This window comes from Pieris napi, chromosome 2 (assembly GCF_905475465.1).
Source record: "Pieris napi chromosome 2, ilPieNapi1.2, whole genome shotgun sequence".
Taxonomy (NCBI): domain Eukaryota; kingdom Metazoa; phylum Arthropoda; class Insecta; order Lepidoptera; family Pieridae; genus Pieris; species Pieris napi.
This window is the reverse complement of record NC_062235.1, coordinates 903,627-930,166: the sequence shown is the minus strand read 5'-3', so window position 1 is coordinate 930,166 and position 26,540 is coordinate 903,627. Positions and strand designations below refer to the sequence as shown.

The window sequence follows — 26,540 nt, the reverse complement described above, 5'->3', positions numbered from 1 at the left end:
TTTAATGAGGGCTTTGAATTTATTTAATGATAATTCTCTAATTTAAGTGTAAAGTGTTAGGTACCTATGAACTATATAATATCTCTAGCGATGGCCTCAATAGATTAGCTGCCTCGAGCGACTCGGCCTGGAGGAGCATTATCAAGCTCGACCGCCACACTTTCCAAGATAAAAAAGACTCCTTCATAAATACAGTTTTTAAAAGTCCAAAGTCAAATTGATTAACGTCAACCACGTTATATTAGATATAAATGAAGTTCATCCTTCCACACTAATAAATGTTAAAACTTTCTCCACACGCAATGCGTCCTTGAACCTGTAATAAAATTTCTAATCCCGAGAAAGCGTTACATTTTATTCTCAGCTCACTCAGTTCATAACATACTGAAGACTGAAGCAACAGTATCTCAATTAGAGTTTTATAAATATAATTATTTTTATTATTCCGTGGAAACCTAAAAATATAAAATCAAGTGATCGAAGAAGCAAGACACAATGCTTGTAAGTACGAATTTTATCTTTTATTGTAGTCAAATTAAAAAAAAGCAAAAATATCCATAGAAAAGCATCTTCATAAGCATAGATTATGCAAGGTAGTATAGACAACAAAACCGATAACTATTTCTAATTAAATATTAGCTAGCTAGCGAAGGACAACTAAACTTAAGTGTAAACTTTATTTATATATTGTCCCTGTGGATTAAATGTTTTGTTTGGTAAAAATGTACTGCAGGACGATTTTTGTTATTAGTTATTATATAATATACTAGTGGACCCGACAGACGTGTCTTAACTATGAATATTGATTTCAAATTGGTATAATTAATTAAAAAATATTTCAGAAACAAAGTGTTTATTATTCTAATGCTTTATGTTCTACAACATTCTTTGTTTGTTTTTCTGGCTCGCATATTATTATATTACCAATATAATAACTCCGATCGAAGCATTTATTTTAAACGATATTCATTTTTCTTACATCCTCTTTGACGATATTTGCAGCACGCATTCTGTCAATGTTATGTCAAACGCCATAAAGTTTACATCAAAAAGTTCGAATTGTATGGTGGTTAAGTACCTATTCTTAAATTTTCTAATTTTCCGCGCAATTTTTTTCTTTTTTTCTTTTATAAGAACCTTCTCGTGACAATTACAAACACAATAAAAAAATCACACAAATCGGTCAAGCCGTTTTCATGTTATGTCGTGACAACGGAAAACGGGTTTAATTTTTATATATATAGATAATTTATTATTAGTTTTGTTATAACTATTGGTAGTAGGACTGGAGCCGGGCCGGGTTTTCTTTATAATAATAATAATTTTTTTTTTGCAAGAATATGGTACAAAAATGTTATGGTGATACAGTCTAAAGTTCGCATATTCTGCCACGCATAATGACGTGCAAATTTGTCTTTCTCGTAAAAGGTAGATTAGAATTGAAATTCATTATGAGTCAATTCTTATATTATTTTATCACTACATCATCACATTATTAAAGTGTATTATTACGCTATGAAATTAATATTAATTATAATATTTCACTGAAATAATCATTAATAGAATATTTCCTTTCCAAAAAGTAGTAATTTAATTCGATAAAAAAAATCTAGTACCACTTTACAATACCAAGTGTAATGGGAATCCCATGAGTTACACGTGTTCTGGATATGTTGGTATTCAAAGCACGTAATATAATTTTCGGATTCTTGGTTATAATATAAATTTGCGTAAGTACAAATGCGTCGCAGCTGCGTCTTAAGTTTTTTATATTCCTCGTTGCGAGGCCTGTTTAATTTGATGAAACAATGTTTTACCCATGGTCAAATGTAAATAGAAATTGAAAATATATATGATCCTTAATATTGCTATGTTCATATCGCTGTCGACATTATATTTTGATATTAAATACTTATGTATGGTTACAACACAGTTAATGACTACCTAGAAAATAAAAAAAACTTGACAATAGTTCTAATTATATTGTCATAATTTGTTTTGTTATCTTTGAAGTGTCGTGAATATGTGTGTGTCGTGTAATGGTGAATGTGGTAAATCACAGAACAGATTTTTATGTAACTTTAATGACATTGTGGTTCATTACATTTTCCTTTGAATAATTGTAATGTAGAGGGAGGGTAAAACTTGCTGAATTTCTTGCCCTTTCTTCTCAGAACAAGGCCTCCTGGTAGTTTTGCGAACGGATGGCGTAGTCTTGCTCTTTTGCGAATTTTTTAAACGTTTTTGTCATTCATAAGCATGCCCTAAGACGCATCTAAACTGAATAAACATATTTTAATTGACTGATTGATATGTTAAAAATATTTTTAAGTTCTATATTTATTTATACAATGCTAATAAATTATGATTTTTTTCATCATTGTATTCTACAGTATTGTTTTTAGCAATTTAATTATATTTGACAATAATTGTCTGTTTTCTCTAAATACACACTTGTAACAGTGAGACGTGAGATTAATTAATTTTCAAGTTTATGACTAACGTTAATTTATGAAAAACAATAATTGACACATAAGCGATGCGTTATTTCCTGATAGTCATCTATATTTTCCTTAGTCATTGTTTAACATACAACTACAAAACCCACATAAACATACTTACTAAGTGTTTCCCCGAGAAATAATAATCTTAGAAACGTCCCAATAAACGAATAGATAGCTATATATAAACTTAAGATAAAAATTATACATGTGGTTATAAAATAAATAATTACTACGTTACCCTGAGTTACGAGATTTTATTCCAAAATATTTGGCAGTTTGTATATTTATATAGTGTGATGGTATTTTATATGTTATTTCAGTTTATGTGGTGGTTACTCAGTTTCCAACTTTCTGACTGTGCAGTATTAGACCCAGCATTATATCTCTCACCAAGCCCTCCACTGATCTCTGTTAGTGAAAGTAACCCGGAAATTATATGGACACAACCCAGAAATGCACCTTTGAACTCCAAATCTATTGTCGATAAAGGTATTATAATTATTATAGCTGCCTTGCGTTGTGACCTCAATATAAGTTATCCAAACAATTTAATAAATATCATTATTCTAGTTTGTATATAAACTTTCTACTTGGTATACGACTATTTCAATGGGATTTTTTATAAACGATTTCAGAGAGAGCGAATAACCAGGAAGCGATGGTGGAAGCTGAAACATTTTGGCCGCATATTCGTTCAATTCATTTTCCGATACAATTTCATTTGACTGGAACTTATGGGGGTTTTGGAGGTAACGAAAATGTGATTTATTACTTTTACTTGTTTCTTCTTTGCACGTGTTAGCTTATAAAATGAATATGTTATGATATCCCACGAACTTGTTAGTACATTGATATATCAAACAAAAATCTGGTTGTATATATGATAAATTTATTTATAAACAACCAAAACCTTTACATTTTTCAGATAGGATTTTCTACATAATATAGACCAGCGCCCCTTTTCTTTAACTTCCAATAGCGACCAAGGTTTTTGTAAGTTCCATGTAGTTCTCTCATTCCGATGGGCTGATGTGTCATCGGTGACAACGTTGCAAACGCGCGGTACCGAAGCTGGTCGATGGAGATAGGAGGGCTCTATTAAAAATAATAATACACTTGCTTGCTAAGTTGGCCTTGTTTAAAACTGTAAAATCAATTTTCAATGGTTCAGTAGTTTCATAGATTCAACAAACAAAGTTACAAAATTTACCTCTTCATAATATAGAATCTCATAGGCTCTTCGGATAATCAAGGGAGTGATCAGATTTTTAGCCCTTTTCTGTTCTTCAAAATTATTTTGCTAAATGTATTTGTATTGTTGGCAGGTACAGGAGTAGTCCCCAGCAGTTATTCGAATTTATCTGGCACCAGAGTGTACGGAAGACCTCTTAATCTAAGTGGCTTTGGAACAGGGTTAAAGTTATTCGGAAGCCAAGAAGAGTCGTGGTCTGGCTGGGGTAATGGGAAATGGGGACACTACGGAAAAGGGAAATAAGAATTTGATGTTTTATTTTAATTTTGTGAGATCTCTTTCATACATAATAATTATAGTATTTAGTTTGTACTTAATAAGTCTTTGTAAGCGTATACTTATTAAATACATACGTTATAAACGTTGTTTTAATTCAAGAGGAGTATTAGGCCGTCCTATAAACGTACATTACAACCATACAAATAGGTAGTCGCCTATTAAAGAATGGTGCATTTTACGAAGCCTTAATGTCTAATTAAAAAGGACAGATTTAAAAATCTGGCATTGGCTTAAGCGGGTTGGATCTATGATGACATTTAATACATTATTAAGTTATTTAGATGTATAAAATGTTACATTTATTTAAAAGGTACTTTTCTAAACGACACACTTATAAACCGCGATGTAGACCGACTTGCCTGAAAATGGTAAAATCGGGCCGCTTCCTAACGTTGTTTTTCATAAATTGCTAACTTCAAATATCCAAAATATATATTATTGTGTGTTTTATGTATATAATATTAAAAAAGACTTCCTTTTTTATGAAAGGTTAGAAAGGTCTCGGTACTAATTTTTCAACAGTTAAGTAACTCTAAAACTACAGTGTTTTTACGAAACCAATGTTTCAGTATTGAAAAACGTAGACTTAAGTTAGAATTATAAACCTATCCTATTAAATAGTTATGATTATGAATTTGTACAGCAAATTTCCCTTCATACATACGCCAATCAACTGTCAAGAGCAACAACTGTTTCCTGCGCACAATGTATTAAATCTGAACATTTTTCCCACAGATTCAGTTGGCAATATGTTTGCTATCATAATAACATTACTAATACCACTAGTGCTTTGCCACGAAGGCAACATTCATTTATTAGAGGAAGAAATATCGGAAGCTTTACGGTTTTGTTCTTTGGAAGTTCCGAAGAGTCGTCAACGTCGAAGTAACAATTATTATACGCGTATTGATGGGAACAAAGAAAACTACAATCAATATTTTCACGAACGTAGAAATAATAGCCAGGAAAATCGGATACACGTACTAAATGCCACAGACTATGATTATATGGGCTTTGGAGCTGGGGATGTTGGTGAAAAATATATAAAAACCATACCCCGTCCGGCTTTGAACTATAATAACAATAGCAACTATTTATATAGAAATAAACGGGATTTTCTAGCTAAGGATACGGATCAGGTAAATTTGATTTTATAGGATTTTAGTTCTATTACCTACACGACGACCTCGTACTTACGTAAGTTCATGGAAGGTATTTACTTAATTTTAAATTTCCATGCAACAGTTCATAATTTTTTTGAAAGTGGGAATTAATACACTTACTTACATTTTTACATTATTATATCGGAATACACAATTTTATAAAGTAAAAAAAAGTGCGTGTGTACAAAGTACCTAGTACCCAGTACCCAAAGTACACATGTCAGAAGTGAAACTTCTTTGGCAAACTAATTTTTCAGTCTTGTTCATATTTATACAAATTTCCGAGGCTTAGAGGGAGGGAAAAAGGAAGATATCTTAGCAATTTAATGAATTTATTTGTCATTAAAATATTAAGTGTCGAAAATTATATGTTTTCTTAAATTTATGTCTTCGATAATAAAAACGCGTGGCATTTCAATTTCAAAAATCATAAAATATAAAATTCTAATACTTCATAAATTCTCTTAACGGAATTTTAATTTTATAAATACAATTTCTTTTAGGTAATTCGCCCTTCTCACTCTCCTTCAATCGGTCTCAATCGCTCTTTCCCTTTTCTTTGACAAAAACGCTGCACATCTTATATCCGTAAAAAATCTATGCGATTAAATTAATATATTCGTATATTGTGATTATAGATTTACCAATTCTATTACACAGTTCATAATTAATTATTTTTTGTGTTTAATCCCAAATAGTGTACTGTGTAATTTAGGTTGAGAAAATGCAAATTTAGACCTCTAGTTGCTTCAATAATTAACGCCTAGCATTAAATGGGTAGCAATTGTAAAGCAGTTACTTTTTTCAGTGCCTGAGTCAATGCGTGTTTGCCAATTTACAAGTGGTAAGTGCTATTGCGGTTTGTCCATTAAGTCAAAATAACAGTTATTTACATTGTTAACGGGTTTTCCAGATTGATTCAAGGGGAATTCCACGAGAAGCGGAATTATGGAACAAGATTCAAACATCGCTCCCTTCACAACAAACCAGAACGCTCCTTAAGGATCAAGTCCACGCTTGTTTTGTAGAGTTGGAGTCTGGTCAGTCTTCGTTTATTTAGTGACTCATTTGCAAAGATTTTACATAATGTTGTATCAGTCGTGATAAATACGTGCTATTAATCAGTCAAACCATAATTGCGAAATAGGAATTCAATCAAATTATAGTTCATTTCAAAATATTATATTTCGAAAATCTTGCAGTTCTGGAGTACATATTTCCAATTCGACTTAGGGTCCTGAAAAAAGAGCGTACCGATTCTTAAAAGGCTGGCGTATTTATCCTGTTCTATAAAGAAAGAACATAATATGCTTCGTATGGAGAACTAGTAACATTGTAATAATAGTTCCGATGGGGCATTGCATTAATATATTTTTTTATAATCATTTCACAGAATCGGAAGAGAACGGCTGCTCGTATGCACATAAACTGGAGCGATGTTTGATGCTAAGAATCTCTGATCGGAAAACCAATGTAACGCAAACCACGGATAGCAATAATAAATAAATAATAAAGGATATGGATAGGCGATGTCTTTCCTTAAAATTATACTGATTATGCTATTGTATTATAAATTATTAGATTAATATACCGTACTCAATAATAATTTTAGGCAGTTATTAATGGCGCAGAAGTCAGTTATTTTGTGCACGGAAAATTGCCAAAACTATACTTAGCGCTAAGTCTGACTCCCGTACGACAAAAATGTATTGAATTTTGACATTAGAGCACACAGCACAAAGCAGAATTCAAGCTAAGTATCTCGTTTGAAGGTTACCCACGTAACATAGACTAGGGGACCTTCAAGGAGAGAGCGTACCATTCCCTGAAAGATCAGCATCACAACAGCAACAGTCCCCGGCGTTGCAGGTGTCCATAGGCACTTTGTTCATTGACCCGTCTGCTTGTTTGCGCGACCCATAAAATAACATTGAAGGAAATAGGTGGCACAGTTCGTTATGGAGAGAGAAAAACGAGATAATTAAAGTTTTGTATTATGTATTTCACTATCTATATCTCAACATTTTCTTTATAAATATAATATAACTGGATATCCAGGGTAGGAAAATGGCTGAGGGTGGTACACTAGTGGTTTATCCAAGCTGACATTCTTCAATTCATGAGGCAATAATTGCTTTGGAAGTGGTATTTTATACCAAGGAGGGATACAAGATACTTGCTGAAAGTTAAGAAAATTGGCACTATAGCAGCTCATACATTAAATAACACTCATATAAAGTTTTCTAATTCAAGCTGACAGTTTAACTGTCATTCCTAGATACCATACTTGCTGTGAAGTAAAAAAAATTTACAAATTAAAATTGGCAAAATGAAATGTGTTTTAATCCTGTAACAATATTTTTTTACATGAGTATAATTATTCTTTGTTAGTAGTATCACTATTCCTACAAATCAACATTATCAAGGTATTTTTGAGTAATAGAAAATTTGTATTTCACTCTTAAAGACCTTAATTTTAAATAATAGAACATAAAAAATTATTTTGTCTGAAAAGTATGTGTTCAGTATTTAGTTACTTTAACTTTTGTGACCCATTCCAAAAATCATTACAGTTTGATTCAGTTGCATTACATAAAAACCATACATAGTGTGTGAAACTCAAATATTTAAAAACATACCAAAAAAATTATTGCAGCAGCATAAAATAAAACACATCTTAAGTCTTTCATTTCGAGATCGTATAATTAAAATACATTACCATAAAATACCAATAAAATTACACATTGTACTTAATGTACTGCAGGTGCGAGAATATGTAGATTCAAAGTATTTAATGGGATTGGGGCACAATGAGAACATACTCTTGGTTGCGCTTGTACATGTTTACACCATCTACTTAGGTGTAGCAAGGATTCCTGCTCCAATATGGTTAAGTTTCCCTAAAACAAAAATATCTTAAATTTACCATTGCTACCTTAAGTTTACATAATATAACAAAAATGGGTAATTTGTATGTGTGGAAAGAGAATGGTAGTGACAGTTATGTGAAATAATATAATTCTTATTTGCTACCCATTATTTCATTTAGTTGATTATTGACGCAATATGGTGATGTAACAGTGTTCAAAACAATTTATGATAGATATTGTCCAAGGATCTTATGTTAAAAATCAATAACAGATTCCTTCTAATTTTAAATGTAGTAAAATCTTTATATATATAATTCTTCTGTGAGTGTGTATGTCACTGAACTTCTCTCAAACGACTGGACCGATTTTGATGAAATTTTTTATGTGTGTTCAAGGGGATCTGGGAATAGTTTAGATTCACAAATCAGCCTGCCAGATGGTGCTGCAGTCGGTACTTTCATACTTTGCTTTACTAATTGCTTGAAATATCATGCAGGACAACGTCTGTCGGGTCCACTAGTAAATTATATAAAATCCAACATTATATGCAGAGTTTCTCTAAATAGAGTACATTTATATTTAAGACAAATTAAAGTTTAATTACTGTTTTATAGTTCTTACCACAAGAGGCTGTACAACATAAAATACAGCTATGTCGGTTGTTGTTAGATTATTTCCAGTCAAATAGGATTTCTTTTCTAGAGCTCTGTTAATACCCTGGAAGATAACATATTGACAAGCTTAGCACTTGAATAAAGTAGGTATGTATATGTACAATATGAATTACTTTACACAAAAATGATTCAATTCCTAGAAAAACAATAATTGTACTGGAACGCATAGAAGGCTAATTATTATCAATCAGCTTGTTAATGATAAACATAATGAATTGTCTACAAAATAATATTATAATTTTAAAACAAAAATCTTAACATAAATGCACATTGTACAAGGCTGAAAACTAACAAGAAAATAACCTAAATATTAAACAGCAATTATATAATTTGTTTCCTCCATATGACAATTTTTTAAATTCTGTAGGCCATAAGTATGAGGAAATTAGATACCCACCTGGAGAAAATTCTTAGCAAAAGTAGGATTAGAAGAAGCTTGATTACTATACATAGCAATGTGTTCCAGCCACTGATAGCTCAAAAGTAACTCTTCTTGACTTAAACTGTATCCACTTTTAGATGTCAAATGTAATATAATTGTCGCGAAACCTTCCACACTCTGCTTGTCTAATACCGTAGTCGGTATCTGGATAGATGAAGTAGAGAATTAGAATTTTAGTAACATTTACAATAGATAGAAAACTATTTATTCAATTTACCTTGTCAGTGTTATAACACAAAGGACCCACGGGTACATTTAAATATTTACCGACCAGTTTTATAACTTCCATCATTAATGTTATTATTTAAAGGTAATTAGAAATTAAATTATTTTACGTAAACAATCTGTTGCAGGTAACAAGCGTGAAGCGATTAGCGAAACGGGATGTGAATTGACAGCTGTCAACTTATCAGTTGTAAAGCATGTAGCAATTACTCTCCTTTCTCCATTACATTTGCAGTTTTACAACTAATAACTATAGTCCTTTTCATGAAAGAAGTCCCCCAGACGCGGCGCTGCAATCGCATGACGTAATGTTGCCATTTATGAGTAAAAAATTTACCTATTTTATTTACATTTAGCAGATGTAATTTATCAAATAATATTATTTTCTGCATACTTCGATGAAACAATATTTATGTTATGTAAAAAGTATATTTTTATTTACTTATATTAGCGGTGTTCTACCTACTTACAGGGAAAAGATGAGAAAATAGGGTAAAGAAAAGCAATACAATTTTTTTATTTAGAGTTTTATTGCATAATTGTTGGGTTACAATTTTTTTCGAAGTACATTCCGCTGTTATACCTTCTTTTGTAATTCTTGTTACAGTTTTCTCTGACACACCTGCAATTAAATTATGAACAATTAAAAATAATAGTAACTTTAAGTTTATAATGCTTATGTAATATAAAACATATGTTTTAATTTCAGTAACCTAGTTTCATCACGTTATGTGTTTATTCAATTTTGTCGCAAAAACGAATTTATATCATAAAAGTCCCACCAATACAGCAAAAAATTATTAAATGGCAACTCTAAAAAGTACCTGTTATGGCAGCAACTCTCTTCCGAACATTGTTTAGTGGTATTAAAACACCTTGATTCTTATGTTCCGCTTCACAGAACTCTTTCACCTTTAATATCATTTCTCGAGCCGAACTTTTTACAACTTTTGGCATTGTAATAAATCTTTAAAATGCACTAAGCTAGTTAAAAATTCACAAAAATCTACCACAACAAACGAACTTGATAACATCGATGAATGACAACATTGCCGACCAGTGTGACCGTTTTAAAAAATGGCGATCTACCAAAACTACAAGGTGCCAGTACTAAATAATACCAAAACACATGCTGAATTATACTAAAAATATACTAAAAGAAAAAGAGGATTTTTTTTATTAAAACACTTATTATCAGATACTTTTTAATTTTACCAATTACACACCTTCATTATATTGACATATTAAAATAATAATTAATATTTATAATAAGTTTTATTACAAATACAGCTGAGCAGATTTAGTGCGTTTGCAGGAAAAGCCCTTTGCGATTTCCGAATCATAAAACATTTTGCTGAATAAATCGCTAAGATGATCCATGGCCCGAGATGGTATGTTATGTTCTGCCAACGCTGCATAAAATAAAAGCTCTGCTTTTCTTACTTCTTCAGATATGGGTTCTTTCCTTTGAAGTAATTTATCATCGTTCTGAAAATAAACAGGATTTGATTAATTTGATGAATTTAAATCAATTATACAACTGTACATGTACTATCCAAGATTCATCGGACATCCTGTAGAAGTAGGACAATTAATTAATGTGCCAAAAAAAAATAAGGGACACAATAATCTTATAAATATGTTAATGGGGGCATAGCTTTCTTACCTTGGATTGTCCACTATAATGTATAAGTTTCTATCGATGTTTTTCAGAACATGCATGAATTTAATTGTAGCGATTCTGCTTAAAAATGTTGCTCCACACGTTTTACACAAGGCGTTCTCATTATTTTTATCTTTTGTCAACCATGACGAAAATTCAGAATTTTGTTCCCACTCAGATCTATATTTCTGATCGTATTTGCGCTTCATTATCTTTACTACACATGCACACAGAGAGAAATAAATAAAGAACTAAAACATCCGTGGTCCCAAAAGGGACCACATGTATAAAAATACAGCATGTAACGTAGATAGCAATACGTAGCTAAAGCACGATTCACGAATTTGTTAGCATTAACCGATCGAAAGAGACAAAATGATACATTTGCGGTAAAAATCAGACAAAGACAAAAACATGTGAACGAAATACGAACGAATGGAAGTGAGTATTTCCCGCCCAGCCCAAAATTATATCAAAATGTGTTTTAAAATGTTGAAAGTTTAAATGTACCAAAAAATACCAGAATATAAAAAGATACCAAAAAAATACTAAATTAGTTACACGGAGCCCGAATTATACCAATTTGGTACTGAATATACTAAAAACGGTCACACTGTTGCCGACCTGTCAAATTTAGTTCCAAAAATCACCGCGGGACTTCTTTCATGAAAAGCACTATAGCTTGTAATTGAACAGAGCTTATAAAATTTTTAAAAATACAAATCTATATATAGGGGAAGGTGGGGACCCTTCGTACGGTTTTCACATTTTATTTTTTTAATTTTTTCATTTTCCATGAATCAATCACCTGATAGCTTAAATTTATAGTCTAACTATCTGAGATTCAAATAAAAAAATTACAAATGATTTCATCCGATGTTTCAACCATAATTTTGATTTAAACTAAATCTGGAATACGTACGAATCTGCCCCATCAACGGGGCACCTTCGTACAGTGTTGGGGGTACCTTCTTACGCTGTGTGGTAGTTCAAAATTCATTTATTAGCAATGAAATTAAACACAAAAATAAAGATTTAACTTCTATGAAATAAAAATAAAATACTTTTCTTATGTAAAACAAAATTTAATTAGTTAGGTATCTTAAATTTAGAATCACATTTTTTACTCTTTGGTGTGGATTAGCACTTCTTATTTTCGGGTTTGGCAGTATAAATTCGTGGTTTTCCTGGCCGTCATCGTCATTTTGTTTGTTTTATTACTTCTTACAAAATGCGGATAGGGTCGAAATGCCTCTGGTGTCAAAACTGACTTCGAAGGAACTACTATTTGATGGATTGGTAAATGATTCACAGCATCTGGTTCACAAACATCAAAATCAACCTTAGTCAAGATGCCTTAACAGTAGTGTAATATGTAGAAAGTCGAAAACTTAATTTGTATGAGAATGACAGTTCGCGTCGACAAATTTTTATACAAATTTAGTTGTACAATTCGTTCAAATGTGCCCCATCTAGTGCTGTCCGAATGTACCCCACTAACTGAATAACAACAAAATATAACTTATTTAAATATTAATAGGAAAACGTCATAAATTAAGTATTGGAGACGTATCTTAAGTATATTTTTCTAGTTACTGATAGAATACTCTACACGAAAACTTATTTTATCTACGGTAAAAAGAGATAAAAATTTAGATCAAAAAATTACTTACCGAGCGCGAAAACACGTCCATGCCTGTAACTTCACTCTCATCGGTGCGAATTTCACGAAACTTCGTTGATGTATAGTTGGTACCTCGACTCATGCACACATACAAAAGCAAGACTGTACTTTGTTTCGTTCAAGTTTTATTTTGACTGTATGAATGTGCCCCGCGTACGAAGGGTAACGATCTTCCCCTATATAATGAAAATGGTCTTCGTTTGAGGCTCAATCACGCCTAAACCACTGATCGTATCGACATGAAACTACCACCATTCGATGCGAAATTTTTCCTAGATGGTTTATGGCTATTTATTAAATTCCAACGTTCCTTCATTTTTTATTGCTGTTTTACTTTTATGTAAATTTATCCATACGGACTTCACCGCGGAAACATTCGGGGAGGCTTCCTAGAACCTCTAAACGTCAACATCTGTTAAAAACTCGATTTTCGAAATATTTCAATTTTCTTAGCGGGAAGTTAAAAAGAAGAATAATAAAAATATGAAAAAATAAAAAATAATGAAACATAAAATTTATTTTAATTCGTCCAGCAAAGCGGGCGCGAAACGGCTAGTACTATATACTTTCTTTTATTTACGGATTATTGATTGTCATTTCTCTATTAGACTCTGTATTGGATTGTTTGATCCTCGCTATTTTGGTTTTCTTTTCTTTAAACCCCTCTGGTGTATGGTATGGAGCTCATAAATTTCAGTTTTATCTATATATATAAAAAGAAATTCCGCGAGTTATGTAACCTAACCAACATTATTTAAGTTAAATACTTATATTAGTAAATAATTGGAAGCGTAAACGTTAGCAATCCTGGCACAAATGATGGCAAAATGAGCCCTTTAGTTTTTCCCACACTCATACTCGTAATGTAACATTCTCGTTTCCGATATTGTCCAATAGATCGACAACACTTATATTGAAGTGTCACTTAGATTTAAGAACCTTTAAATAAGCCAACTTAGTTTTTTGTTAGTCCAGCGTCGCAACCGCACTACCTCTAATTTTATGTTAGTAATAAGCTCATGTATTAAACGATTAAAGCCAGTTGACATCCAGTTTCAAAGAGTTTATGATTTAACATAAGTATATTTGAACATCCCTACAACAACCGCCACAGAACTTAAGTATCTTTAACAGTACTATTTTAAATGTAAAATTATAAAACTTTCCTTAACAGTTAAACCAGTTAGAATTCAGTTCAGACCAGTTAGAATGGTCCCGAATGGTTGCGAATACGTATGTGCTGCTAAAACTTATTTTAATCAGATATTTTTTTCACTAGAAAAAACTATTTGGAACCGATTCAAATAACAAACATTTAGAGAGCATTATAAGGACAACACACACAACTGTTGCAACGGTGCCCGCTGCCGAAATCTGTTCTTATATCATGAGGATCTGCTTTTGGAGTCTGTCCAACAGAAATTGCGATAGTTCTAGAAGGGAATAAGATGTAAATCAACAGGGCATGATGATCTTGGCATCGAACACGTTACACGCGGGCTTGCCTAGGGTGTTATCTATTTTCTTTTACATTTTGCATAATACCTACTCTTACCTTCCTGCTGGATGTATGAAAACGGTTGTTAACGGAAATTGGTAATTATAGACTACCAGTATTACCAAAGGTACTGGATATGCTTAAGAGGAGTTCAGTGACATACACACATACAGTAGAATTATATATATAAAGATAATCTTAAACAACTTGTATTATTAATAATAAAACCAAAGAATCAAAAGCTGTTTATTTATTAGGTACATTCAGTTTAACTTAAACAATTGCATCTAAAGATTGTGCAACAGATACTGTAAACAAGATTAATATATAAATATACCAATAATCTCAAAACGAAAGTCAATCTTCCCACAGATGATGGAGGCCAACAATAGGCCTATAAGAGATCATTCAATGTTTACAGATCTTTTCATATATATTAATGTCATCCCAGGCTTTTATTCATATAAAAAATATCAAAGCCATGCTCAGATATGTTAAAATTGTTCGGCCTTCTCTCTTTAGGATTGTTTCATAGACTTTACTAGTTATTTAAACAATCCATCATCTGCACTGCAAAATAATAATAAAAATACAGTTTATTTACAGAAATCTTATATACATACCACAATACTGATCTTACATTCTATTAAAATAGTTATTTTATATGATTTTTTCAACAAAATTATTTCTCCCAACCAATAAAAATAAAGTACAAACTTAAACACTATGAACTGCCGAGGCGGCCTTGAGCGGTGCTAATTTTGATGGTTGCGAACTAGGCTAAAATTTGTTGAATCTTGTCCACAAAAAATCTTTACTATAAAAATAAATAATTAAATGAACTAGAACTACAATTTTGCTTCGGGTCAATGGCTGGCTCTGTATCATAATTAATAATAATCTGTCATATTGTTAAAATCCAGGCCCGTGGGTCATACTAATATAAAAGATATGTTGGTCCTTCGAGCCGGATTTAGCTTTAAATAAATTATTATTCTCTTTATTTTACAAAATTAATTTTTCACATATGTGGCTACGCAAGCTTAGGTATAAAACTAGTTCAATACATCAAAATTAGCCCTAATAACCCTTGAATGTCTTAAAAATAAATGAAGCTTGAGGAAGCTATTTCGAAAATAGCATTGCACTAACTCAGTTATGAGATTGACTAATAATTACAACATTGGCTAAACTTTAACATAAAGTGACGAAAATATATTAAAACCAATTTCTTAACTAACTTGAACCTAGCAGTGTTTCCCAACGCGTGGTCCCGTCCAACAGGGGGGCAATTTGATTGCTATTCGAAAATTTATTAAAACTATTTGTAATAAGAATTTATGTTTTTCAATATATCTTTTACAATTTCCTAGTAATTTCTTTCTAGAAAATATGATAGGTATCAATTATGTTTCTTTAATTTAACGAATTTTTTTAAAATTAAAAGTTATGTATGGGTATGTTCCGATATACACTGCGAGTACTGTATAGTGCTCCCACTGTTCAAAAATTCGTTCCGCTATGGACTGCCAGTATACAGCCGCAGCATCCTAGGGAAATATATGACGTCACAAATCCCCGCTATACTTTTACTGCGAGCACTGGCGTTTTCGAGGTAAGGTACTCGCAGTGCTTTGATCACGTGATCAATCAAAACCACTTGAATGCCTAACGGCTGATATAACTTACAGTTTAATAACAAACATTTAAAATTCTAACTTACTTTCTTTGTAGTATTAATTCAATTGACAGTTAATATTAATATAGATTTTTTTAATGCGATAATACTCCAATAATAGTTTTTCTTGTTGAATTGAAAAACTTTGATGCACACATTTGAAAACTGTGTCGAAAAACGAAGCTGACTAGTATACTGGACTGCGTTCCGTTTTAAATTGTAACCAGTATAGCTGGCTATAGAGAAACGGTTTCACAGTATACTAAATTGACGGTACTCTGTACAGTGGTCGCAGTGTATATCGGAACATACCCTATGTTGAATTGTGGGCGGTATAAGAATTGTAGTAAGGTCAAAGTAGCACAACAAAAGTTGGGAAACACTGCTAAAGAGCGTGCTTGGATATCAGATTTGCGATACATAAGTGACTATATATATAGTAATATGTAAGTTTAGTATACATTTGAATCATATCGAGTTAAGTTCTGGATTTTATAACTCGTCGCCAAAACCATGAGAACTCTAAGAGTTGCTTTAGTGGAACAACACAACTATTACTTACCTATTAATTACACATATTCACAAGTCTAGGAAACATTATATTGCATCTATAAATTCGAAAGATCACAAAATTGATACACTGCAACTTTTTTGAAGAATACTTTTTGTCTATGGGTTATATTTATGTATAAAAAAATCAAACGTCACACGAAAAGGTTTAATACAGGCACAAAATTAACACTCAATAATAAAATCCACCAGAAATACACTTGTAAGAAACAGAAGACGAGAATTAGATTTCTCTATGTTGCCATGATTTTTCTACTTTCAAGTTTTGAAGTTACTTTAGTATAAATAAATTATTTACAAAAATAGTTATTTATGGAATGCTACGAAGATTATTAATACTTAAACGTCAATAAATGCTACAACATAGACTAGTAATTGCGTTCCGTTTCACTTAAATTAACTACAATATTTACGACAAATACGACATACAGATACCGGCAAACATCTTGACCAAATGTCCTTGCCTGCGCAGTCTCGCAGAAGCGATTTATAGGTATCACTGGGAGGGGGGGCGGCGGGAGAGTGACGTGTCGCGTGATTGGTAAATCAGTTGACGTTTGTGACCTGCGTTTGTGTACGATGCGCAAACTTTCCCCCTTGTTTAATGCTCAAGAAGTTTGCCGGTATCTGTACTTAGACAATTTTTAGTCTTGTTTTTTTAGAAATTGTAAATAAGCAAAAGCGCTGAGTGAAACACAAATTGGTAATGATTATTTTAAGTGAAACAATCGCAAAGTGTGGCATCAGCAAACTCCGTGCTGCGAGTCAAACAATTTATTCTAGACATTAAAATTATCGTGTTACGTCGGATCGTCTGATATGAGCGCCTCGGACTGCTCATCCAAATCGGAAATGTTGCGTATCGTCCTGTAATATATTATTTTTGCTCAGGTGATTATGAAACTATGTTATAGAAACCCTGCAACTTCTTTACAATCGAGTAGCCCGCAAATTTTATTTTGATTTATTTATTATTATATAACGCAAAAACATCTTCTGATAATAAATATTGCAGCACACAACCTCTAAGGGGACTCTTTGTATCGAAGAAGTCGCATGGGTCTGCCAAGCATCCGCGATTTTATCTCTTTTTATTTATTGAAATTAATTCCGGCAACGCACTTGCGAGCCTTCTGGCAATGTGAGTGTCCATGGGCGTAACACTTAACATCAGGTAAGCCTCCTGCCCGTTTGCCTCCTAATACATATAAAAAAAATGTGTAGAAGGTTTAAAGTTATGGAATACTTCTTCTATATATTACATCTGTTTCGTACCAATAAGGGTTTTATGTTTAAATCAATAACAAATTTTAGCCAATGCCCAACCCAACCAAAAAAAAATAGCTATGTAACCATTTTTTTTGGCCTAGTGGCTTTAGCAAGCGACTCTCATCCCTGAGGTCGTAGGTTCGATTTCCGGCTGTGCACTAGTGGAATTTCTTTCTATGAGCGCATTCAAAATTCGGCTTGCCTTAGATCCATAAAGTCGACGGCGTGTTTCAGGCTGATCACCTATTTGCCTATTAGATTAACAAATAATCATAAAACAGACACAGAAATCTGAGGTCCAGACCTAAAAATTGGTGCAGTAGTTTCTCTCCTCGCGTTTCTTGAAGAATCCTGTATAGTAAGATAATATCTTTGTATAGAGGGGAAATACTCACGTGAGTCGATCTGTCGGCCGAAGTCTGAGTAGCAGTCTAGCCGCAGGCGCGGGCAGACCGCTCCTATCCAGCGTTGCGCAGAACCAGCCGCACGAGGCCAGTACGGCCGCACACGATCGCACCACGCCCCCCTCACCCCGCCACGCCTCAAGGCACGCACACATCACCACTGCTGCGCTTAACACGCTTGTTGCTGTGCGCGATGATGTTAGTGATTTACCCCTTTAAGGACATTTCAGTATTAGGAACTGGGTTTTATTTTTTATAAAATGGGCGCAGTGTTTGAGATCTATTGTATGTATAATCACACTGATTCATTGTATTGTTAAATTGTTATTAATTGCAGCTCCTTACAAACGTTGTGTAAAACAAAAAACTTGGCGATTAAAAAGAGTGGCGGAGAGTTTATTGCCAGTTCTTTCATCTCTTCCGTTCTACGCACTTGATTTGAGAACTGGAGAACTTATTTCTTTTTTGACGTTCATAAGTGTACAGTGTGTGACCTATATGAATAAATGATTTTTGACTTTGATGTCACAGATTATGAGACTAGCTTTAAGTTCTTGACACTTTTGAACATATGTATTTAAAAAATCAAAAGTATTACTTTATTAATTAAATATAAAGAGATATATTAAAATAATTTATATATAGATACCCTATACCATTGACTGACGAACTAAGTGAGATGATAAGAGAAATGAAGAGTTGAGATTTAGAAACGAGACTTAGTGCGAACTATTACTCCCGTATGTCAAAATTCATTTTAATTGTTTATGTCAGTCTGTAAACCACGCAAAAGTTAAAAAATTCATACAAGAACCGGCCAAAACGGTACTTTTGCCAAAATGACGGCGCAGTCTTTATATTATCGATTTTTCGATAAATTAAATATTATTTACAAGTTATTTTACTCTACGCTTTAAAAAGAACTGGACAGACAGTTTGGCCACAACTCCCATCTGATGCTAAAGTGAGATGCGGCCTATTGGAGGGCAATGACCAGGCATATTTAACCGCCGCTTTATTTAATACACTTCATTTTCATACTCAAATATCACTTACCAAAGCCACAATGACTCCATAAGCAGAGGACTAAGTGCAGCATCCAGCAGCAACCAGCTCCAGAGACGAGGAGAGGGCAGTTCCGCCTTCTCCACTCCCGTGAGTGCCAGTACACCGCCAAATGTCCAAATAAGACAACCGCAAACACAGCCAACTATACCTAAAATGACGGACACTAAGATTTAATTGTCTTTAAGACGAATAAAGTTATCACGTCACACATCAAAAGAGTTTATTTCTATTTCCTTTTAATGTTTTTTTGAAGTTATACTTCTTTAGGTTCGTTATGAAAAATTTATGACAATGAAATTTTACGATGCGCGCGCAACATGACACAAAATTAACAGAATGAAGTTGCCCACGGAAGATGCTACGGCATTGGACATAATTTAAAAACAACATTCGAATAATAATAGAATTTATGTTACACTTAATGTAAGAGAATAATAATAAATAAACTTTATTGACTATAATGACTCCTTTTCCAGTCTTTGATTATTTAACTGTAATTAATTATTTGCATGCAATCAAAAACTATTTTTTATAAAGCCAAAGAAGTATAACTTCTTACGCGCGTACATAAGTACACGCACCCTATAAGGTTATTCGCCCTTCTCACTCTCTCTCAATCGCTCTCTCCCTTTTCTTCGAAGAAACAACATTGGGCCCACTTCGTGAAGTTCCGCAAAAATTTTACCCTCATGCGCCTAAAGTTTCACTACAAAAATAACTACAAATTTGACTTACCAACAAGTAAGAAACAATTAATTCCATCCCCTTTCCTTAACTCCCGTCGAAACAATAGCAAATGCACTGCGTAACAAAGTGCAGAGCCAAGAGCCGATAACACCGCCGTCCAATTACTGCCATGGCTTTCCGATAAAACTAACACCACCTTGAAATAATAAATATTTTGGTATATTTCATCAACATAGTTATAATTAACGTATCATTTAATACTTCAAAATTAAAACATTTTAGTCATGGGTTCAAGTTTTAATATCTAATATATAAAATTCTCGTGTCACAATGTTCGTTCCCATACTCCTCCGAAACTGCTCGACCGATTCTTATGAAATTTTTATGCAAATTCAGTAAGTCTGAAAATCGAACAATTTTTTTATCCCCCTAAATGTTAAGGGTGATCCAACCCCAAAATTTTTATTTTTTAGACGAAACTTTTTGTTTTATTTTTTACGATAGCATACAAATAAAACCCCTAATTTACACCCCTCTACGATCAACACCAATTTTTTATTATTGTAGTTAGTTATTTTTATTGAACTAAAAAATGTTTCCTGGAAATAATACATATACTGTGTATACATGGCAAAACAAACGTTTGCCGGGTCAGCTAGTTTCTAAATATAAAGAGTGAGTAGGGAATGAGACAGAAGACAGAGATCGCCACTTTCTTTGCTAAATACTCTGTTTTACTGAGGAAGTTGTAGGCCTTGGACATTATAAAATTAAGTAACACTATTACATATATAAAAATTTACATTATACATGTTCCCTGCAGAAATGGGTATCCGCACAGAACCCATAAACTATTGAATCGATTTCGATGAAATTTGTTGAAAGTTGAAATATAAATGATTAAATCAAAACTTTTTAGTTTCCGTAAAAAAATACACTCACACACTATATCAAAACCCGTGCTTAGAATCCTAAACAGACTCGAATATCTGATTCCAATATCGAATGCATACAGGTCAAACTTTTAACATCCTTTAAAAATGTAGAAGATATTAATGTTCTCCAGCACTTACCATTCCACCTGCGGTGAGTAAAACCGAGAAGAATTTCGAGAAGCTGAATCTGTCGGTTGGTGCTTGAGCGAATAAAGCGCCGAGTGATAGCGCAAATGCGCTTGTTGTTGACGTGTAAATTGTCGCGGAACAAGTCGACGTATGGAGCAAGCTAAGCCGGTATAGATAATTTGATATGAACCACTGAAAAAAAAAGGCAAAGTTATAGTTGTATGCATACACCACATACCGAAAACTAAAGTAGAGTCGTTTTTACAACAAACTCCCAAGCGAAATTAGAGAATTATCACTAAATAAATTCAAAGCCCTCGTTAACCCTTTTCTTGATAGTGTATCTGTAGAGATACATCAGAATTTAAAAAAATCTAGTGTTATTATTTTTAAGCGAAACCATGATATTTTTTTAAGACTATATAGGCCATTTCTTAGTTTCGAAACGCAACTTAAGTTTTTTTTGTTGGTATGACTGATGAGCTGTCAAACTTCACTTTAGTTTAAGTTCCAACTTGTTGCCTCGCAAAAAGGTAAGAAAAGTTATGATTTTTTCTTGTTTTTATGTATTGAATGAGTGGATGTGTTAAGTTATTAATTATAGATATATTTAGCACTAAAATAATTACTTTGGACATTCTTTAATTGTCTGGTTGATGCTTCATGTGACTTTTTTAATGAATGTATCTCCTCGTGCACATTGCCAAGAAACTAACATTTCTATATATATTTGATATGTATCTCATGGTATACACTGCTAGCTTTACTAACAACTTTTACAAAATCGTCATGTATCTGTATGTGCACACTGCCAAGCTGAATAACTGTTCATATAGCTATGCATGGCTTATTTTATATATTAATTGTAGCTCCATATGCTTTCAAGAGCTAGCGAAATACTCACATTGGTGCCAAAACACAGTCAGTCATCAAAAAATGATGAAGAAAGTTCGGATTCTAGTAGTGAATTCGAGAATTTTAATCTTCAAAAACGCGATAGTACTGAATCTTCATCTGCTCCTTGGCTTCCTTCTTCTCTTGAAAATCTTCACATACTTCCTGACGATGAAAACAACCTCACTTCCTGCCCTACAGTATCAATGAAACCAGCGTCTGAAAGTATTTCTTTGGATTCTTCAACTCAAGATTCTCTTCACTCGGTCATACCTCCTTCACCAACTACCATTGTGAATGTTATTCGAAATAAAAAGCCTAATTTAACCGAATAGTGCCTGAAACACCAGAGTCATCGCCAGCAATAGTAGCAGCCTCACCATCGCCGTCAAATATAAATATACGCTCAAAACAGCCACGGCTAGCTGTCAGGCGCCTTGCACCTATACAAAGAAAGCAACTGAAATTCCATTGGAATAACAAGAAATTTGAACATAACGCCGAAATACACGATAAACATTTACCTTCAGATACCATAAAAACACCACTAGAATATTTTCAAAACTTCTTTGATGATGGCATCCTCAACATGATTACAGAGCAAAGCAATTTATACTCAACTCAAACAATTTGTCGTTCTCTTAATTTTTCAACACAAGACATCAAAGATTTTATTGCAATAAATTTGATAATGGGAATCGTGAATACGCCGGCCTACACTGACTATTGGTGTCAGGAATTCAGATTTTCACAAATAGCTGATGTAATGACACTCAAAAAATTTCAACAGATACGACGGTACATCCACTTCAACGACAATCTGCTTGATGACGGTGATCGGTATTTTAAAGTTAGGCCACTCATTGAAAAAGTACGTGCCAACTTTTTGAGAGTTCCTCATGAAACCAGGTTCAGCATTGATGAAATGATGGTGCCATATAAGGGCAAAAAAGCCGGTAATCGAAAACAATACATAAAGAGCAAGCCTCGCAAATGGGGGTGCAAAATATTTGTTAGAGCTGGCGTTTCGGGCTTCATTTAGGTTTCGACATCATATTATACAAGGGCTCTTACATTCTGGGAGACAGCAGCCATTCAAATCTATGATTCTAACGAACGAACGAACGAACTACTGATTATTAACGTGTTTTTTATATTTATTTTCATATAAATTATTATATAATCAAGTCATAGATAATTTGGCAATGTATCTTTAGAGATACATCGATAGCGTAATATATTTATCAATGCCCTTGGCAATGTATCCCACAAGATACGGGTGGTTTTTTTTAAGGGGTAGTTTGAATATTTTTTTTAATATTTTTTCTAGAGCCCTTGGGTCATTAAAGTTAAGTGCTATGAATATTATTTTTATATTCGAAAAAATAAAATTCTGCCAAGTTAAGGGTTAAACGAAAATTAATCAACAAAGCTTTTTATAAATTTGAGGACTACTTAAATGATCCTAATCCTTGGGATTGATTTGCTCCAGTTCAAACAATTTGTATGACAATACTTGGCGATTAAAAAGAGTGGCGGAAAGTTTATTGCCAGTTCTTCTTACCCGCTCTACGCCCTTGACTTGCGAACTGGTAGTAAATGTAAATTTACGATTAATTTAACTTGACGATTCAAAAGTGTACTTGGTTACCCACTTGAATAAAGATATTTTGAGTTTGAGAGATGGTCGGGTCATATGAGAAAGAAGCATCCATGGAACAGAAGAAAACGAAAGTGGAAAACGAAAGTCAGGCGATAAGATGGGGGATAATACAAAACAGGTAGCAGGTCCAATGTGGAATCGAACCACTAGAGAACGCCACTATTGGAAAATTTGGAGGCGGCCTTTCTCGAAAAACAAGCTGTAAATAAATAAACAATCGTTTGCCGATACGTGATATGTATAATTTAGTTTAGGCACATTTACTTTAAATTTAGCATGTAAGCTAAACATCAATAAAGGCTTTTTATAGTTGGATAACAAGGCATTTACGAAATGAAAATTATTAAGTCTAAAATAAATGAGCTAAAAAATGTTTTTTTTTTATTGTAATAAACAATTGAGGGTTTTGCTCCAATCCGGTGTCTTAATTGTGATTGATATAAGGTTAGCACGCAACTGTACTTATTAAATATAGTTGATACTATGTCTCACATTCGTTAAAATTTGTATAAATTGCATGTTACTTTTTATAATAATAATTAATAATTTAATAACAATTCAACCTAAATTTGATTCCCATAAAATTATCAAGGCGATATTTTCAATATTTTTAGGTCAGGGCCTCAGATTTTCATGATGGTCAATGTAATAGGTGATCAGCCTCTTGCGCCTGACCCACGCCGTCGACTTCTTGGGTCTAAGGCAAGCCGAATGTCAAATGCGCCCATAGACAGAAAGTTCATTGGTGCACAGCCGGATATCGAAACTACGAACCTCAGGGATGAGATTCGTACACTGAAGCCACAAAGCCAACACAGCTCAGTCCATATCTTAAGCCTATTTATAACATTTACCGCAAAGATAATAAAAATGCTTTAATTATAGGTAGATAAAACTCACAGGTATCGTAAATATAAGTGCGAGACGTATATGTCGTCGAGTAGCTGCTGCCGCGGCACGTCTTTGGGCAAACTCTGAGGCGCGGAGTGAAGCCGACCACGAGAGACGGGCGAGTAAAGCCTCACCGGCCATCGCGGCTGACATGACCCGCACCTGATTGATAAAATTCATGATTTTAAGGAGTCGAGTTGGTTGCCACCTTTTTTTTTTCAATTTAAGTGGATTAGTGTACACAAGAAAAATAAAAGTACATAGTGTCAAAGTAAACTACAATTATATATTATTTATAAGTATTTTATTTATTATATAACAAGCCCTGAAGTGATTTGACCGGGTTGTGCTGGCGAGTGGCAACATCGATTATGCGATAAATTCCGATTAACGAATTTACGTAATTAATATATTCAATATTTACAACTAAAGAAATCACATCATGCGAAATAAAGGTCGTTCGTGTACTTTATTGTTCTCATAATGTATAGAGTACAATAGACTGAAAAATAGAGTACAATACTTTATTCAAAAGTATGGATGGCAACCCTAATTGTCATTCTTTGCAGATGAAAGAAGTGTAGAATCTGTTATAAGAATCTTTTATAAGAATGACAATTACTTCTGTAAGATTTGTAGCATTACAGGAAATTCAAATCTCTAACAAGAATAAGGCATAGACATGTCTGTGATTAAAATATGATTTTTTATGGTATTGGTAGGTGTTTTATGCATACTAAGCCATAGGAATTATTGTTTCACCAGAAATGGAACCATCCTAGGTTTCAGAACATGTACTGCTAAGCCAATAAAGCCTGTAAATACCTCAGCTACTTTGTTGAATCGGACGGCTCTTGGGGTTACATCATCACTATCTGTTGTTTCTCCTGCACGGACTGGTACAAATGTTGAGTCACCCTGGTATAAGATGAAAACAATATTTCACTTTAAATCCACTGTAATCTAGGCAATCTAAGCTAATAAACTGTTGTTAGACTATACTATACATAACATACTAATGTCTTTTATTTAAATTTACTAATGCAGTGTCTTTAAAGAACTGTCTTATAAACCAATAATTTTACATTAACTTTAAATTTAGTAACATTTTTTATTTAATAAAATGTACCTTAACAGCTCACTTCTAATATAACACAATAATATTTTTATAGTACTAATTATATTTTTTTAAATCATTACTGTTAGCAATTACTTGTCATGATAAAAACTTTACATACCAAACTATTTGTGGCCTCACTATACTCATCATCGGTTTCATTTACTGCATCTGTCAGTTGCTACAATATAAAAAAAAGATATTATAAGTATTTATTGAGACAGTAAAACTTGTACTGATCTTGTCAGTGAAACAGGTGGTCACTGTAAGACTACTTACAAAGTCAAGCCCTTAATTTCGTTAACTTACTGTGTATTCAGCTGGTTGGCATGGATCCTTTGTAGGTGGAGTAAAACACAGTACTAAGAGGTATATAAATAATAACGAACTTCTCACATAGGTCACAAGAAAAGGTCTTTCCAATTTCTTCTCAATATATATGTACTAAAATAAGAGGAAAGTATTTAGAAATAGTATATAAAAGTAGTAAATTATAAAACAATCTAAATACCAAACCTAATGTTTACCTTAGTTAATTCCGAAGAAATTACCCATAAAACAGCAACCAGTAATAGAATAAAAATACCAAATGCATATTTTCTTCGACTAAATACTTGACCCTCATTTTTGCTGGTTTTATTACTATTCGAAACGCAAAAGTAATTATGACACAAAGTCAGCATCAAGAAAAATTAAAACCGCCGATCAAAATATAATAATATATGTAATGTATATTATTAATATTTTTTTATTTGTATTATAAAGTATTATTCGCCATCCGGCCAGGCTAAAGTCTGTAGACCATACCCTTTTATCTTACGTTATACGTATAAATTGTATTATTATTAAATAAAAGATTTACAAGAAATTATAACAGAATAAAAATTTAAACTTCACAAGTCGTAAAACAGAAAATAGGCATTTTTCACAGGAAAAGTCTCAAAAATCAAATATGAAATGTCAATTGATTGTCAAGAATCC

At 32.9% G+C, this 26,540-nt stretch overlaps 3 protein-coding genes across 4 annotated transcripts; 1 reads left to right on the top strand and 2 right to left on the bottom strand.

Annotated features, from left to right (window-relative positions):
- Positions 1 to 4,589: 4,589 nt before the first annotated feature.
- LOC125060456 lies at positions 4,590 to 7,155 on the top strand. The gene is made up of 4 exons (XM_047665363.1): positions 4,590 to 5,174; positions 6,007 to 6,042; positions 6,112 to 6,238; positions 6,592 to 7,155. The coding sequence occupies exons 1-4, from the start codon at positions 4,659 to 4,661 to the stop codon at positions 6,702 to 6,704; spliced, it is 792 nt and encodes a 263-aa protein (XP_047521319.1). The 5' UTR covers positions 4,590 to 4,658; the 3' UTR covers positions 6,705 to 7,155.
- Positions 7,156 to 7,875: 720 nt separating this feature from the next.
- On the bottom strand, positions 7,876 to 9,581 carry LOC125060465 (eukaryotic translation elongation factor 1 epsilon-1). The gene is made up of 4 exons (XM_047665374.1): positions 9,402 to 9,581; positions 9,140 to 9,328; positions 8,690 to 8,785; positions 7,876 to 8,098 (listed from the first exon to the last, which is right to left on the bottom strand). The coding sequence occupies exons 1-4, from the start codon at positions 9,474 to 9,476 to the stop codon at positions 7,949 to 7,951; spliced, it is 510 nt and encodes a 169-aa protein (XP_047521330.1). The 5' UTR covers positions 9,477 to 9,581; the 3' UTR covers positions 7,876 to 7,948.
- A 7,413-nt stretch (positions 9,582 to 16,994) lies between these two features.
- LOC125060409 (solute carrier family 35 member F5) lies at positions 16,995 to 26,379 on the bottom strand. Of its 2 annotated transcripts, XM_047665313.1 has the most exons (10): positions 26,087 to 26,379; positions 25,869 to 26,003; positions 25,681 to 25,740; positions 25,268 to 25,360; positions 24,452 to 24,604; positions 21,004 to 21,186; positions 19,979 to 20,126; positions 19,232 to 19,391; positions 18,167 to 18,388; positions 16,995 to 17,369 (listed from the first exon to the last, which is right to left on the bottom strand). In XM_047665313.1, the coding sequence occupies exons 1-10, from the start codon at positions 26,240 to 26,242 to the stop codon at positions 17,303 to 17,305; spliced, it is 1,377 nt and encodes a 458-aa protein (XP_047521269.1). In that variant the 5' UTR covers positions 26,243 to 26,379; the 3' UTR covers positions 16,995 to 17,302. The 2 variants fall into 2 exon arrangements, with proteins under 2 accessions (XP_047521269.1, XP_047521276.1); XM_047665320.1 differs by lacking the exon at positions 25,869 to 26,003.
- Between the last annotated feature and the right edge of the window lie 161 nt (positions 26,380 to 26,540).